Below are 16,806 nucleotides of genomic sequence, written 5' to 3'. Positions count from 1 at the left end.
ATTTTTTTATGGTGCATTTTTAATTCCCTACAACTCATTCTCAGATAGTTTTTCTATACAACCAACGGTTTCTGGGCTACAATGCTTCGAACAAAACCTATGCCAAAAGGCATACGCCCTTTTAGAATGTGACTCATGGGTGTAAAAAATTTCTCCATCTGTGAAAAATGCTCAGTTTGCTAAGCCAAATACGTGTGCAAAGTTATATTCAAATAAAAAATGGTCGATTAAATTTTCGCGTATTTCCAGATCATTTGGCGTGATTTGCTCAAGAATAATAAAAGGCAACTCGAAAAACAAGAATAATATAATAAGAAATTCTTCTGTTCACTGAATCACTGCTTATTTAGCCATCTTGGACTTCAAAATGGCGCTTGAAGTCGATTCGCAGCTTCTGAGCATCAATACAGTTTAAGAGAGATCCATTTTGACCATTTTTAACTTTTGACGTAGAACTACGTCTCTAAAGAAGTTCCCCACCAGGGGCGTAAAATGAAAATCTAGGTACGGAACAGGGGACAAAATATGTCCATTTTCAACAAATTACCTTCGGCCTTGCAGCAACCGATTGAAAAATCAGCTACACATCCGCCGAAATACCGAAAATTATAACTTCATTATGCGAACTAGATTTCGACCAATCAGAGCTGAGCTTAATGCTTGCTTTCTCTAGCACAGTCGACAGAACATTATATCTCATTATTCGGCAATTAATTTAGGCTATACAGGATCCGGCGATTGAACTGCTCCATTACTTCACCACTCATTATTACGTTGCACTGTATTAGATGTTAAAACTGTTATCGACGACCCCTCGTCGCTTTTTCTACATTGCGTCTTAGCTGTCAGTGGACGTATGTGTTACTATTGAAATCGAGTGTTATCCGGAAAAATGGAGCTGGAACAAGAACGTAGTGCTGTAGTTGTCTTGTTTCGAGCTGAAAAACGGCAGCCGTCCAATTCACGTGTGTGCCGTTATGAAGTTTTGAAAACCGTACAGTCAAAAGAAACCTGGAGACTGGAAGTACCAAGAAACGATATGCAGGTAATGATCGTCATGACTCATGAGGCACCTTAAGCGAAATTCCCGACGTAGTGCCACCCAATTGACGATGGATCTCAACGTATTTGATAGCAGTCTCCGTCGGATGCTGAAAGATAAACTTCAGACCAAGCCCTACAAGATTCAGAGGGACCAAGACCTTCCGGTGAGGCAGGAAAGAAGAACGAATGAAAGAGTGAAGGCCCTGGTAAGTTTGCATCTCTAGATATGGTCTTCTTCATAACGATAAAGATGATGAAGTCTGGGATCGATTTCCGGTTTCTGAATATCATCTCAGTTGCGGAAATATGAATACTGGATGATATATGGCCATTTTCCAGTACTGATTAGACGTAATCCGCATTTCAACAAGGAATAACATTTTCCTAATAGTATACTTCAATAATAATTTTCATAAAATTATCTTCAGGCGGACGCGTAACAAATTTTCCAACCGATTACTGCAAAAATGAAAAATTTATAACAACTTGGAATTAGAATTAAAATTTGAAAAGAAAAACACATTTTTTAAACCAAATTGGAAAATTGGTATATCTTTTGTCTGTGGAACTACTTAATATTAAATTAAAAAGTTTCAAAGTTATATATAAGTTACATATGTTGACTTCATTCACTTTTTTCTGATTCCAGTACTCGCTCTCGAAACCCTACGTCGGAATACTTTATGTTTTCTAGGAAAGCATGTATCAATGGCACCCGATAACCTTTCTATTCCTCTATTTTTTAGTCGGAAATTCATCCATCAGCCCACACTTCACAAAGAAACGACTGCTCCCACAAAGGCATTCCACTTTCGAGTGTTCAAACAGCTTAAATCCGATGCAGCCAACTAGGCTAACATAACGATGCAGAAAATTCAATCGACCCAATTCCAGAACCGTAAATTATATTCTTCTCTATACCACTGATTACTCCTTTGTCTATTCTTCCCAGCATTTGGCTCGAGCGGAAAAGTAGATTGAAAGATTACGATTACAGAACCTGCCGGAAGCACTGGCAGCTTTTGATAGTCTCAATCGCAAATTCCAATAAAACAATCAATATCGACTAATCATCTCCGCTAGCTAGGTGTTTGCTCTGGTAAACGATGGACGAAACCATAGCATTATTGTTACTCTTTCATGTTGCAATGCTTCCGGCAACCGGCGGGGACGTCAAGCAGAGCACGGCTTCCGATTGCCCCGGTGAAAGCTACTTTTAGAACTAAATCCTTTCGAACGAATCTGACATCGTTGCACGATACCCAAGCACATGGCAAGTAAAAAATCCGTAAACAATCAACAGCACAAAGGTGAAAAACTTTGCTGTGAGATCATGAGCTTCCAGCTTTTTATCCTCTTTTTTCAGAAGCACCAAACAACCTCCGACTATCGGTTCGAGTTTATGAGTGAATTAGTTAGAAGCGAAGCACTTATTACACAGTGGAGCTTCTTCTTGGAAATTAAGCTCTCCACTCTTTACGGAATCAATGGTCGTTATCGTTGGCTGGCAGACACTTGGCAGTTTTGCCTCTCAATGAAAAACACACCTACGTATGTGTGCACGTGACCACCTAGAGGCGAACATCATCCAATCGGCTTTTATCCTACCAACCTCCGAGGGCGGGCCTGCAGTCTCATGAATCTTGTTAACATGAAAATCTATCTTGTCCTCAGGGACCGAGCCACGCTCAAGCAACAACAAAAAATGGAGATTAATGACAGCTGGTGTACCGGCCGCGACCCGCCCCCTGCTTTCGTCGCAGCCGAAAGTGAATTGCTGAGGAGGAAAAAATGTACCAGCTCATGGGTTTTCTTCGTTCGTCTGTTCTGGTTGAAATTAGACCTTACAATGATGTTGATTTTCTCCTTGATGTGGGGCAATTTTGAACAGTAGATAAAGATACTCTTCGTGCTGGGTGGATAAAGTAATGGGTAAGAATACAGCGAGAGGAGAATTGCACTGGTCAACAAAAGCGACATAAAAGTTGCCCTAAAGCTCAAAACAGCTGCTTTAGAAAGATTATAGTTTTTTTACCATTCTTGTGCCCATAGTATATGCAGAAGTCCGTTAAAATGCCGCACAATGAGTACTCGTCAGGGTCGTTCTACATTTCCCAAGTTGTTTATTCTCTCAGAAAATTCCCTTTGCAAAAGGCACCAGCATTCACAGGAACGGTCAAACAGCTCTTTCATTTTTTCCAGCTTCAGCACTAGGGAAAAACCTATGTTTACCAGTGTTAGCAATGAAGCACGTGTAGTTTTTTTTCTATTTAACTTTTTTTTTCAAGATTACATCAACCCGAATCAGCCCAATATATTTAATTATAAAATACGAGCTTTTTGATTTAATTTTTAATATTTTTTCTGATATTTTCATTTGAAAAAATATCTACGGTGTATATTTTTCGGAGACACAAAATTATTATCTTCAAACTCGCCGAAGGAAAAAACAAACAAACCATTTTGGCTCTAAGAGTATTTCTAAGATTTGTTATGTTTATACACAACTGAGATTCAGAAAAAAAAAATTATTCAATCACCCAAATCACAAATCACAACCAAATATTCAAACAATTCACTCACCGCTCAAGGCAAAAAAAATGGTCGGGAACTTCGCACGAGACGATCATCAACGATATTTACGAGGATCAGTTTCAGCTGGAATCGTAGAGGATATTTTTGTCTGCAACTCACCTGCAAGCGAAGGGTATTCGGGATTCGAATCACTCGAACATCGCATCGCTTCTGAAGGGCAGAAAGGCCAAATTAGAAAATAATCCCAAATTGACCTCAGATTCGCCAAAAAGTGCTTCTGAAGGCCAGAAAAGGCCAACATAGAAAATGATCCCAAATTGAGATCAGAATAGCCGTAAAGTGCTTTTAAGCACCAGAAAAGGCCAAAATAGAAAATGATACCAAATTGAGCTCAGAATAGTCGAAAAGTGCTTATGAAGGCCAGAAAAAGCCAATATAGAAAATGATCCAAAATTAAGCTCAGATTCGCCGAAAAGTGCTTCTGAAGGCCAGAAAAGGCCATAATAGAAAATGATCCCAAATTGAGCTCAGATTCGCTGAAAAGTGCATCTGAAGTCCAGAAAAGGCCATAATAGAAAATGATCCCAAATTGAGCTCAGATTCGCTGAAAAGTGCTTCTAAAAACCAGAAAAGGCCGAAACAAAAAATGATCCCAAACTGAGCTCAGATCCGCCGAAAATTGCTTCTAAGAGCCAGAACAGTCCAAAATAGGAAATGATCCCAAATGGAGCTCAGATTCGCCGGAAAAATCTTCTGAATGCCAGAAAAGGCCAAAATCGAAAATGATCCCAAATTGAGACCAGATTCATCGAAAAATTATCTCAAATTGAGCTCAGATTCGCCGGAGAGTGCTTCTAAGGACCAGAAAATGCCAAAATAGAAAATGATCCCAAATTGAGCTCAGATTCGCCGAAAAGTGCTTCTGAAGGCCAGAAAAAGCCAAAATAGAAAATGATCCCAAATTGAGCTCAGAATCGCCGAAAAGGGCATCTGAAGGCCAGAAAAGACCAAAATAGAAAATGATCCTAAATTGAGCTTAAAATCGCCCAAAAGTGCTTCTGAAGGCCAGAAAAGGCCAACATAGAAAATGATCCCAAATTGAGACCAGATTCACCGACAAGTGCTTCTAAAAACCAGAAAAGGCCGAAATAGAAAGTTATCTCAAATTGAGCTCAGATTCGCCGAAAAGTGCTTTTGAAAGCCAGAAAAGACCAAAATAGAAAATGAGCCCAAATTGAGCTCAGATTCGCCGAAAAGTGCTTCTAAAACCCAGAAAAGACCAAAATAGAAAATGATCCTAAATTGAACTCAGAATCGCCGAAAAGTGCTTCTGAGAGCCAGAAAAGGCCGAAATAAAAAATGATCCCAAATTGAGGTCAGAATCGCCGAAGAGTGCTCCTAAAGGCCAAAATAGAAAATGATTCCAAATTGAGGCCAGAATCGTCGAAGAGTGCTTCTAAAGGCCAAAATAGAAAATGATCCCAAATTGAGACCAGATTCACCGAAAATTTATCTCAAATTGAGCTCAGATTCGCCGGAGAGTGCTTCTAAGGACCAGAAAATGCCAAAATAGAAAATGATCCCAAATTGAGCTCAGATTCGCCGAAAAGTGCTTCTGAAGGCCAGAAAAAGCCAAAATAGAAAATGATCCCAAATTGAGCTCAGAATCGCCGAAAAGGGCATCTGAAGGCCAGAAAAGACCAAAATAGAAAATGATCCTACATTGAGCTTAAAATCGCCCAAAAGTGCTTCTGAAGGCCAGAAAAGGCCAACATAGAAAATGATCCCAAATTGAGACCAGATTCACCGAAAAGTGCTTCTAAAAACCAGAAAAGGCCGAAATAGAAAGTTATCTCAAATTGAGCTCAGATTCGCCGAAAAGTGCTTTTGAAGGCCAGAAAAGACCAAAATAGAAAATGAGCCCAAATTGAGCTCAGATTCGCCGAAAAGTGCTTCTAAAACCCAGAAAAGACCAAAATAGAAAATGATCCTAAATTGAACTCAGAATCGCCGAAAAGTGCTTCTGAGAGCCAGAAAAGGCCGAAATAGTAAATGATCCCAAATTGAGGCCAGAATCGTCGAAGAGTGCTTCTAAAGGCCAAAATAGAAAATGATCCCAAATTGAGCTCAGAATCGCTGATAAGTGCTTTTAAAGGCCAGAATAAGCCGAAATAGAAAGTTATCTCAAAATGAGCTCAGATTCGTCGAAAAGTGCTTTTGAAGGCCAGAAAAGACCAAAATAGAAAATGAGCCCAAATTGAGCTCATAATCGCCGAAAAGTGCTTCTAAAGCCCAGAATAGACCAAAATAGAAAATGATCCCAAATTGAACTCAGAATCGCCGAAAAGTGCTTCTACGAGCCAGAAAAGGCCGAAATAGAAAATGATCCCAAATTGAGGTCAGAATCGCCGAAGAGTGCTCCTAAAGGCCATAATAGAAAATGATTCCAAATTGAGCTCCGAATCGCCTATAAGTGCTTTCAAACGACAAAATCGAAAATGATTCCAGGTTGAGCTCATAATCGCCGAAAAGTGCTTCTAAGAGCCAGAAAAGGCTAAAATAGAAAATGATCCCGAATTGAGCTCAAAATCGCCGAAAAATGCTTCTAAGAGCCAGAAAAGGTGGAAATAGAAAATGATCCCAAATAGAGCTCAGATTCGCTGATAAGTGCTTTCAAAGGTCAAAATCGAAAATGATCCTAAATTGAGCCCAGATTAGCCGAAAAGTGCTTCTAAGGGCCAAAAAAGGCTAAAATAGAAAATGATCCCAAATTGAGCTCTGAATTACTGATAAGTGCTTTCAAACGCCAGAAAAGGCCGAAATAGAAAATGATCCCAAATTGAGCTCAGAATCGCTGATAAGTGCTTTTGAAGGCCAGAAAAGGCCAAAATAGAAAATCATCCCAAATTGAGCTCAGATTCGCTGAAAAGTGCTTCTGAAGACCGGAAAAGGCCAAAATAGAAAATTACCCAAAATTGTGCCCAGATTCGCCGAAAAGTGCTACTGAAGACCAGAAAAGGCCAAAATAGAAAATGATCCAAAATTGAGCTCAGATTCGCCGAAAAGTGCTTCTGAAGGCCAGAAAAGGCCAAAATAGAAAATGATCCCAAATTGAGCTCGAATAACCGAAAAGTTCTTCTGAAGGCCAGAAAAGGCCAAAATCGAAAATAATCCCAAATTGAGCTCCTAATCGCCGAAAAGTGCTTTCAAAGGCCGAAATCGAAAATGATCCCGAATTGAGCTCAAAATCGAAAATGATCCCAAATTGAGCTCAGATTAGCTGAAAAGTGCTTCTGAAGACCAGAAAAGGCCAAAATAGAAAATTACCCAAAATTGTGCCCAGATTCACCGAAAAGTGCTATTAAGGACCAGAAAAGGCCAACATAGAAAATGATCCAAAATTGAGCTCAGATTCGCCGAAAAGTGCTTCTAAAGGCCAGAAAAAGCCAAAATCTAAAATGATCCCAAATTCAGCTCCGAATCGCCGAAAAGTTCTTCTGAAGGCCAGAAAAGGCCAAAATTGAAAATGATCCCAAATTGAGCTCCGAATCCCTGATAAGTGCTTTCAAAGGCCAAAACCGAAAATGATCCCAAATTGAGCTCAGAATCGCCGAAAAGTGCCTCTAAGAGCCAGAAAAGGCCAAAATAGAAAATGATCCCAAATTGAGCTTCGAATCGCCGATAAGTGCTTTCAAAGGCCAAAATCGAAAATGATCCCAATGAGCTCAATGCTCAGAATCGTCGATAAGTGCTTCTGTAGGCCAGAAAAGACCAAAATAGAAAATGATCCCAAATTGAGCTCAGATTGAGCTCAGATTCGTCGAAAAGTGCTTCTAAGGGCCAGAAATGGCCACAATTAAAAAGGATCCCAAATTTAACTTGAATCCGCTGTAAAGTGCTTCTTGTGGCCAGAAATGGCCAAAATTGAAAAATATCCCAAATTGACGTTTTATGACATTCATGAAATATATGAAATTTATGACATTTCTGACATTCATGACATTTATGACATTTATGACTGGGTTCGAATCTTAGTAGAATCAGGTCATTCAATGTCAAAAACGATTCAATCATAGGTTTATTCTCAAGCTCCTCAACCACTTACCTTTTCTTTACGCTGAATTCTATAATACCTTTGTGTGACTTCCTCTTGATAAAAAATAAGAACCTTTTTACAATAATACTGGCCAGAAGGATATCCAACTAAACGTCTTCAGAGAGTTATAATTGTCGAGATTTGGCAGGGGGAACGAGGTTCGGTATATTAGAACAAAAAGCGTTTAAAAGGAAAGGTAGAACCATATTACACACAAGCACGGATAATAAATAAGCATGCCACTTCTCAACAGCGGTATTACTTATATCGAAAGTTTAGAATACAGCAGACTTCTGGGCATTTTTTTACAATAGAGCATCGATTCTGATTGTAGAGAGGAAGTCCATGCAGGAAAAAATCGTCATTTCAGTTGCCTAAGACTCTTTTAAACAAATCGAAATTAACTATATTCTTAAGAAAAAAAACGTTTTTCTAGCAAAAAAAAGGTTTTTCTAACAAAAACTTGCGCTTCTTGCTTCTTAACTCACATGCGACGTACGATAATTATTAGAGTTAGAGAGAAATTGTCAAGGGATAACTTTCAGAAAAAAAATTAGAAAATTTTGTTTAAAAATTTTGAAGAAAAATGCACACTGGAGAAAATTGATTTGCATAAAACGAAACGTAATCTCATTTTTTTTCAAAATTAGGGCCTTTGGATAAATTATTTATTTACCTAAAAGGCTTCTGAAACTTTCGCTTATAAGGAAAAATGTTTTTGCCTTTCTCCTAGAAAGGTATAGCAATCGATTGCAAAACCGAGAGTATAAAAGTGCTCCAAAGGGCTGAATGGCATATATCACTCGACTCAGCTCGACGAGCTGAGCATTTTCTGTATGAGTGTGTGTATGTGTGTGTGTGTGTGTGTGTGTGTATGGGCAGATTTTTATTCTCACTCACTTTTCTCAGAGATGGCTGGACCGATTTTCATGAAATTAATTGCAAATGAAAGGTCTTGTTGCCCCATAAGACCCTATTAAATTTCATTGTAATCGGATTTTTAGTTTAGAGGTTATGTTGAAAAATGTGGAAATCATGAAACATCAATATCTCAGAAACTACACAACCGATTTGAACTAAATTGGTCTCAAAAGAACGGACTACCTAGAAAACTCTTAAGTTTTGAATTTCATAAAGATTGAACTTGTGGTTTAAAAGTTATGAATAGAAACGTGTTCTGAAGACTGTTTAATCTCACTCATGTTTCTCAGAGATGGCTGAACCGATTTTCATATAATCAGTGTCAAATGGAAGGTCTTGTTGCACCGTAAGACCTTATTGATTTGTTTTGCAATCGGACTTTTACTTTGCCTGTTATGTTTAAAAATGTGAAATCCAGCTATGCAAAGGAACATATTCCGAAAACTACTTGGACTCACTCACTTTTCTCAGAGATGGCTGAACCGATTTTCACGAAATTAGGGTCAAATGAAAGGTCTAGCTGACTCATAACATCCTATTGAATTTTACTGTAATCGAACTGTAACTTCATTTGTAACGTGCCGACTTGTGAAAATCACGAAACTTCATTATCTCAGAAACTACACAACCGATTTGATTATTATTATCAGATGAACGGGCTAGTTAAGGGTTAACTGATGAATTATGACTGAACACGTGGTTTCAAAGTTTGGCTGCCCTACACGTTCCCATTTCATTTGATTATAATCGAACTTAAACAACCGTTATGTATTAAATTGTTATTAAAACAACGAAAGTCTATTATCTCAAAGATTACATGACTTATTTGAACATAACTAGTGTCATACGAACGAGTCATCTCTCAAACTTACAAATAACAAACTTCATAACAATTTGATATGTGGCTCAAAAGTTATGGAAAGAAAAGAATTTCAAAGACTATTTAAAACTATACCTGCTTTGATCGATATATGTGGCCTCAACATAATTTAAATGTGGTGTCGTACTATTTGAACGTTCCAAGTTCATTGATTCCTTGCGGTTTGTTTGAAGTCTGCAAATGCACGACGAATCGGCCATAGGATATGATCAAAGTCAAATAACAAATCGTTTGAAATGATTGGTTTTATCGAAATGACAACATCCTCGACTTTCGGCTTCTGTACATCGCCTTAATTCTGAATATATTCTTATTGGGTGGTATTCTGTCATTACCAGCAGACTTTCTGGCATCAATCTGACACCGGAAATACCCATATTGGGAGGTATTTTTGGTTGTTTTCCAGAAACTAAAAGTGGTCGTCTTGAAATTCAAAATAGTGTCCAGGGTCACTGTTTGGTTTCTATGCATCATCACGTTTACGGAAATATCCATATTGAGTATTATTCGGTCATTTCCGACTGTTGCCTATAAGTTGCCATTTAGCAATTCAACATGGTGCCTGAGGTCAATTGTTAGCTCATTGCATCATTCTGGTTCCAGAGATACACATATTGGATGGTATTTGGTTATTTTAGGCTGTCTTCACAAACCGGTAGTCGCCATCTTGGATTTTAAAATGGTATTTAGGATACTGGTTAAAGAAAAACTCGTATTGGGTGATGTTTGGTCACTTTGGACTGTTTTTCAGAAGCCGAAAGTCGTCATTTTGGACTTTAAAATTGCCTGTGAAATCAATTTCTGTCATCTGAACGTAATTCTGGTTCTGAAAACATTCATATTGAATGGTATTTGGTCATTTCCGGCTGTTTGCCAGACACCGGAAGTCACCATCTTAAAACTCAAGATTGTGTCTGTGATCAATTTTTAGCTTCTGTGCATCTTTCTGGTTCCAGAAATACTCATATTTAATGGGAATCGTCCATCTCAGGCTGTTTTTCAGAAACCGGAAGTTGCCACCTTACAATTCAAAATGTTGTCTGAAGTCGATTTGTGGCTCCGGTGCATCATTACGGTTCCTGAAATACCCATATTGGGTGGTATTTGGTCATTTGTCGCTGTTTTTCCGATACCGGAAGTCGCCATTTTGGATTTCATATTGGCATTTGGAGACAATTTCTGGATTTGAACGGCATACTGGTTAAAGAAAAACTTATATTGGGTGGTATTTGGTCATTTTCTGCTGTTTTCAGAAACCGGAAGTCGCCATCTTAGAATTCAAAATGCTATCTGTGGTCGATTTTAGCTCCTGTGTATTATTCTAGATCCGGATATTATTATATTGGGTGGAAATCGGCCATTTTCGGCTGTTTTCCAGGAACCGGAAGTTGCAATCTTACAATCCAAAATGTTATCTGAGGTCGATTATGGAACATATTTGTTACCACTAAAACATTCACCTGCCAATATGGTTCCATTTAGTTGATTAGTTCGCGAGATGTGCACAAATTTGTGTTTCATCCAACTATTATGGACATATTAGTTACCCCTTAAAACATCCACATGCCAAATTCGGTTTCATTTGCTTGGTTTGTTCTTGAGTTGTGCAGAAATTTATGTTTTATTTGTATGGGACCCCTCCCTTCCAGAAGAGGGAGGGGTCTCAAACTATCATAGGAACCTTTATCGGCACCAAAAACCCCTACATACAAATTTTCACGTCGATCGGTTCGGTAGTTTTCGGGCCTATATGGATCAGACAGACAGACAGACTTGACTGCATTTTTATATGTAAAGATTACAACATCAATATTTTAGAACCTAAAGAGTGAATATACATTTATTGGTTTGAAGCGTTCATGTAAATCTATTTTTACAAATAAAAAATTGAATGAGAAAGACTGGGTCTGACCGCTAGGTGGATTAATTTAGGTTTTTTTTTTTAAATAAAACTTCTCGTCCAACACTGTTTCACGATAAAAATGTTTCATAGACATGAAAAAAATTGTTATAAGAACTTTTTCTCAATTTCATTAAACAGTTTTTGTATTTTGGACGTTTTATAACATTTTCAACAATATTAATATTTTGTACAGTTTAGATATATTCATATGCCAACCGAAACGAATACGTTCGCCTGACGCCTGTCGAAGGATGATGATAAACACGTACGAACTATTTCCATTATTTTGCGCCATGCAAGCAGAAACTGTGTGGAAAAAAATTATACAGAATCCTAACGTTTGAGTTTTTACTCACGAGTTTTTTTCTATTTTCTAATTAAGTACGTGTACAACTATTCTCTCTCTCTCTCTCTATCAAACCGGCTGCTTCAGCTCCTCTAACCATCGCAGCCTACACTAATTACAGTATTTCACTCCCAACCCAGCATGGGAGAAAACACGAATAATTACTATCATTATCTGCAACCCCGAAGCGTAGCATCGTTACGCGCATCTAACCAACGGCAAGTTTCCACTGTCGTGCAACCTAACAACGGACCGACAACCTGTGGGAAGTTCCATTTATCACGGTCTAATTATAACTGTATGCTAGGATTTTCCTTCTTCTAGTATATTCTTTAAGTTTTTATCCTGTTTTTTTTTTTCTCCTCCCCCGCAGATCGCTCTGTTAGCTGATAACTTCAGTCTCCAGTTCAGTCCGGCCTACGCATCCGACACTGCCGAGTACAGTTGCCTCATAAACCAGCGGCACAACCCGGAAGCGGTTGTTGACCTGCTCGTACAAGGTTTGAGATAATTAATTTTTCTAGATAAGTACGACGATCAACTTTACTAATTCGTTTCTCAGATGTTCCCGAAGCCCCGGGCCGGCCGATGGTCGTCAGCTTTACCTCCCGATCGGTGAATCTGTCCTGGGCCTACACGCAGGATCCCCGCAGTGCACCGATAAGCAACTTCGTCATCGAAACTAGGTGAGTAGCGAACAATTGGTAATTTCCGGCAACAACTCAGTCCCACAAAATCTAACCCATAATTAGCGGTTGGTTTTGGGTAGGTAGGTTGGTTTTGCATGCTGCTACCATTTCATCAAATATGTATTAATAACATCCGCCGAAAAGGACAACACAGCGGAAAATATGAACAAATTAGTTTCACTTCTCAACCTAAAACATTCAATGCAGCGTCACCGCAAGAAGCAGCTCACAGCCAGCAAAATCTGTCTGTCTGTTTTTGTTCCTCTCTTTCTAGTTTCTAGGCTCATTTTGTCGGAAAACCGTGTGGCAAATAAAAAAATTCCTTTCCCCACATCACGAAGCTCGTTGAATATTTAAATCTTGTCAGCCGTGACCAGAACCGTCGCCGAAACCGGTGGGCAGGGCAGGGTAGAACAAGCAGACAGAGAAGCCACTAATAGTTAAATGTATGAGGAATTTATATTTTTCATCACCACCGGCTAGCGGAAAGAGCGGCTCTGCCAGGAGCGGGGTAAGGTATAAAAAGGATCAGTTAGACTAGGAAATAAATTCCCAACTCCTTTCCTACTGCCTGCTGAGTGTCTTGTTGAAGAGCTAAGAATTATTGTTATCATTTGAAACAGTAGTACAGTAGTACATACTCCGGGGTTTGTAGATTCTGTTCTGCCAAATGGCGAACGTACCACCCCGTAGGAAAAAGGGGAGGTGTCGGAGCTGTCAGCATAAGCTTTTGAGCTGCCAGACGGGGGAGGTGAACAAGAAAATTTATTTATTCAAGACTGTCTTCGGTCGACCGCAATGCATGCCACGGGAAACGAATTGCAGCTTCTAGCAATCCTTCCGGGATGGGAGAAGAATAGCTTTCGAATGGTCCGGTTCGGTTCTCCGGGGCCGAAAAACTCTTCCGAATGTGCTCGGTCGAAATACGTGATAGGAACATTAAATGAAAATTTCATTTCACCACCCGTAAATTAGTAACGTTCGTTAGTGGCATCCTCTCGGTCGTCGCATAAAAACAGTAGGAGCACAACATTTCCATCAGTTTTCATTATTGGAGTAATTTGGCCGCAGGCCAACGGGTTTCGAAGCTGGGATTTGGCCGCGGCGCGAAATTCTCACGGAAGCGTCCGTTTGACAAATGTCAACCGGGCTAATCTGCCAGCTCCAGCTGCGAAGCGAGAAAGGCAGCCAGCTTGTCCCCGCCACAGTAAGCCGAGCCGGGAGTCTATCTTCGTGAGTCACCTGAGGTCCTCAACGACGTGGCAAGGGAGATAAATTTTCCAACCTTCATCATAAGTCTTATTCGGCTGGCAAGGTATTTTTTTTTTCTTGGAAGTTAAAAACAAAGTTTCGAGCGAGAGAAAATTCGGTGCAATTCGAGGATTATAGGGACGTTTTTTCCTCTCTCTCTTTGTGCAAATGATTACGGGAATATGAAATACAGAATAAAACGTAGACGGTACAAATTATGCTGCGCATGAAGCGGACGTCGCGCGAGTCATAAATTTTGGCGACTGAAGGAAAGCGTCCGCTGCCGGCGTATTTCGGATTGAAATGGTGCTTTTGTTCCGCTTAATTCGCTTCTTTTGAGTGGGGAGAAAAGTGTGGTCTAACCTTTGTCATACACACTTGAAAATTAATATGAATAAATTCGCGCCAAATGACCTGGAAATACACAAAAATTCAATCGATCATTTTTGATTTGAATAAAACTTTGCACACGTTAGCAAATTGAGCATTTTTCACAGTTTGAGAGATTTTTTGAATTCATGGGTTATTTTCTAAAAGGGTTCTGGCATGGGTTTTATTCAAAGCATTTTAGCGTTGATTGTATAGAAAAACTGTCTGAGAATGAATTGTTTATTGTTTATTCTTTACTGTTTATTGAAATCCGAATATAGGCTGAAAGCCCGTTACCCATTCTTAATAGAAAAAAAATATTTTACAATCCATTCTTAATAATAAATTTCACGATACACTTGTTTTGGTTAGTTACATACATGAATATAATTATAAGATTAATAAAAACACGTAGACTAGTCAAACATAAAAGAAAACACTAATACAGTTGTCCCTTAAAATATAAACTAAGCCTATGTTTCAACGCTGAGGTACTCATGTCGACACTGATGATCTGCTGCAGTGTGTTGAAGGTATTCATAAATCGAGTAGTTGGCTCGTTCTGCGAATAGTTTCTGGATCGGAAAGGAGGGTCGAATGTTCTTCGTTGTCGAAGCGTGACTTGGCTGTTGTTAAAGATCAATCTTTCAGCAAAAGGTTGGCTCTCAGTACGTCCGGATAAAATGTTCGTGAAAAAGATGATGTCATTTATCTTTTGTCGTGAGTTAATTGTGTCAAGGTTCACCAGAGAGCACAGATCTTGATAGGGAGGTAGTTCTCCTCCATTCCACCCGAGATTCCTAAGAGCAAACTTTAAGATTTTTTTCTGGACTGCTTCAATTCGCGGTATGTAAGTTTCGTAGTAAGGCCGCCAAACGACGCTTGCGAAATCAAGTTTGCTTCTAACAAGTCCTTTGTTCATTCTGTGCCGAACACGCATCAGTACTGGACGTGTTTGGTGATCGGTCCGATAGAGTATAAAACAAAAGACGTGTGAACAAGTGTTGGCATTGTTTGCCTGGTCGAGTGAAATAAATCCGGGTTCAAGGTCGTTCCTTTGTGCAACTGTTTCGCATCGTGACTGCCAGCTGGTGCGTAAGCCGATTTGGCTGCTGGCTGGATTGTGCTACAGCAGTGGACGAGACACAAACGAGGAAAAAGAAGAAGCCATCAGTGTCAGCGAGTCGTATCGCTGTGTGGAGTGATCTCACACCTGGCTCGCTGCTGGTGGCTGTTTGGTGCTGCTGTATTGGTGCTGCTGGCTGTAACGGCTGCTACTTCGAACGATCGGACAACCAACCTTACTGGAAGGGAGAAATAAAAAGGTACGTGTTCTTGTCAGCGCTAGTGCGCTAAACATAGCGCGATGGATGTAGATCCCTCGCCTCCCGCGCCACCATCCCCGAACCCCTCTGACCCTGACCCTTCTGTTACCCCCTCCCCTGTTCATTCTTCAGTCCCCCCTCGCCCCAGGCTTTACCCAGACGGAGCCCAGGGCAGCTATACTGTTTATTTTCGGCCAAAGGCAGGACCGAAATCGAAAAAGTTGAACCTCTTGCAGATTTCTAAAGACCTGACGAAGGAGTACAAGGGCGTGACCGAAATTTCCAAGGTCCGGCCTAACAAGCTCCGTGTCGTGGTCGGTAACCTGAAAGAGGCCAACGATATAGCTTGCTCTGAGCTCTTCACACGCGAGTATCGCGTTTACATACCCGCACGAGACGTGGAGATCGACGGTGTCATAACCGATTCGAGTCTGTCCGTCGAGTGTATACTGCAAAGTGCCAAAGGGTGCTTTAAGAACAAAACGTGTCCCGAAGTAAAGGTGCTCGACTGCAAGCAATTGCGGTCAGCATCGATCATCGGTGGCAAAACAGTATACACTCCGTCAGACTCGTTTCGAGTTACGTTCGCCGGGTCTGCACTACCAAGCCACGTCTCGATCCACCGGGTTCGTCTCCCTGTGAGGCTCTACGTGCCCCGCGTCATGAACTGCCTGAATTGCAAGCAGTTAGGCCATACAGCCGCCTACTGCTGCAATAAGGCACGTTGTGGCAAGTGTGGGGAGTCTCATGCGGAAGATTCTTGCAGTGTTAACGCTGAAAAGTGTATTCACTGCGGAGAAAATCTGCATGAGCTCTCGACATGTGCGGTGTACATGCAGCGCAGGGATAAAATAAAACGGTCTCTCAAAGAGCGTTCAAAGCGTTCCTACGCTGACATGCTGAAGAAGACCGTTACCACTTCTCCCGTTACTTCGAACCCCTTCGATCTGTTGCCCTCTGAGGAAACCGATTCTGACGATTCACCAGCGGGAGCATCTTACGCCAATCCTGGGGAGTCTAGAAAGAGGAAAAGTGTTTCCTCTCCTAAACTTCCCAGAAAAGGTCCTAAGATTTCTCAAAGTGAAATGAAGGTTACAAACAAACCAAACAGTGCTGCGGAAAAACCGAAGCAAACTCCTCCTGGGCTGGCAAATTTAAAGTCCCAGAAGGAGTTCCCAGCACTGCCAGGAACATCTAAAACCCCAGTTGCTCCTTTTACACTCCCAGTTGATGAAACAAACTCTGGATTAGTGAAATTTTCTGACATTGTGGACTGGATTTTTGAAACTTTCAATGTACCCGATCCAATTAAAATTTTTCTTACAGCATTCCTCCCAACAGTTAGATCATTTTTGAAGCAGTTGACTGCCCAATGGCCTCTCCTTGCAGCGATTGTATCCTTCGATGCCTAATTCAACTGCGTATATGAAGGATTCTATCTCTGTCT

General features: G+C 40.3%; 1 protein-coding gene across 5 annotated transcripts in view; it reads left to right on the top strand.

Moving 5' to 3' along the window:
• Window positions 1–16,806, top strand: part of LOC129718547 (tyrosine-protein phosphatase 99A-like) — a 295,684-nt gene that overhangs the window by 149,763 nt on the left and 129,115 nt on the right. For all 5 annotated transcript variants that reach the window (XM_055669421.1, XM_055669417.1, XM_055669420.1 and 2 more), the window contains exons 4-5: window positions 12,099–12,225; window positions 12,288–12,411. In XM_055669421.1, coding sequence (XP_055525396.1) covers window positions 12,099–12,225; window positions 12,288–12,411 — 251 coding nt within the window. The remainder of the gene's footprint in view (window positions 1–12,098; window positions 12,226–12,287; window positions 12,412–16,806) is intronic.

Source organism: Wyeomyia smithii, chromosome 1, assembly GCF_029784165.1.
Source record: "Wyeomyia smithii strain HCP4-BCI-WySm-NY-G18 chromosome 1, ASM2978416v1, whole genome shotgun sequence".
NCBI lineage: Eukaryota > Metazoa > Arthropoda > Insecta > Diptera > Culicidae > Wyeomyia > Wyeomyia smithii.
This window is presented reverse-complemented; position numbering and strand designations above follow the sequence as displayed.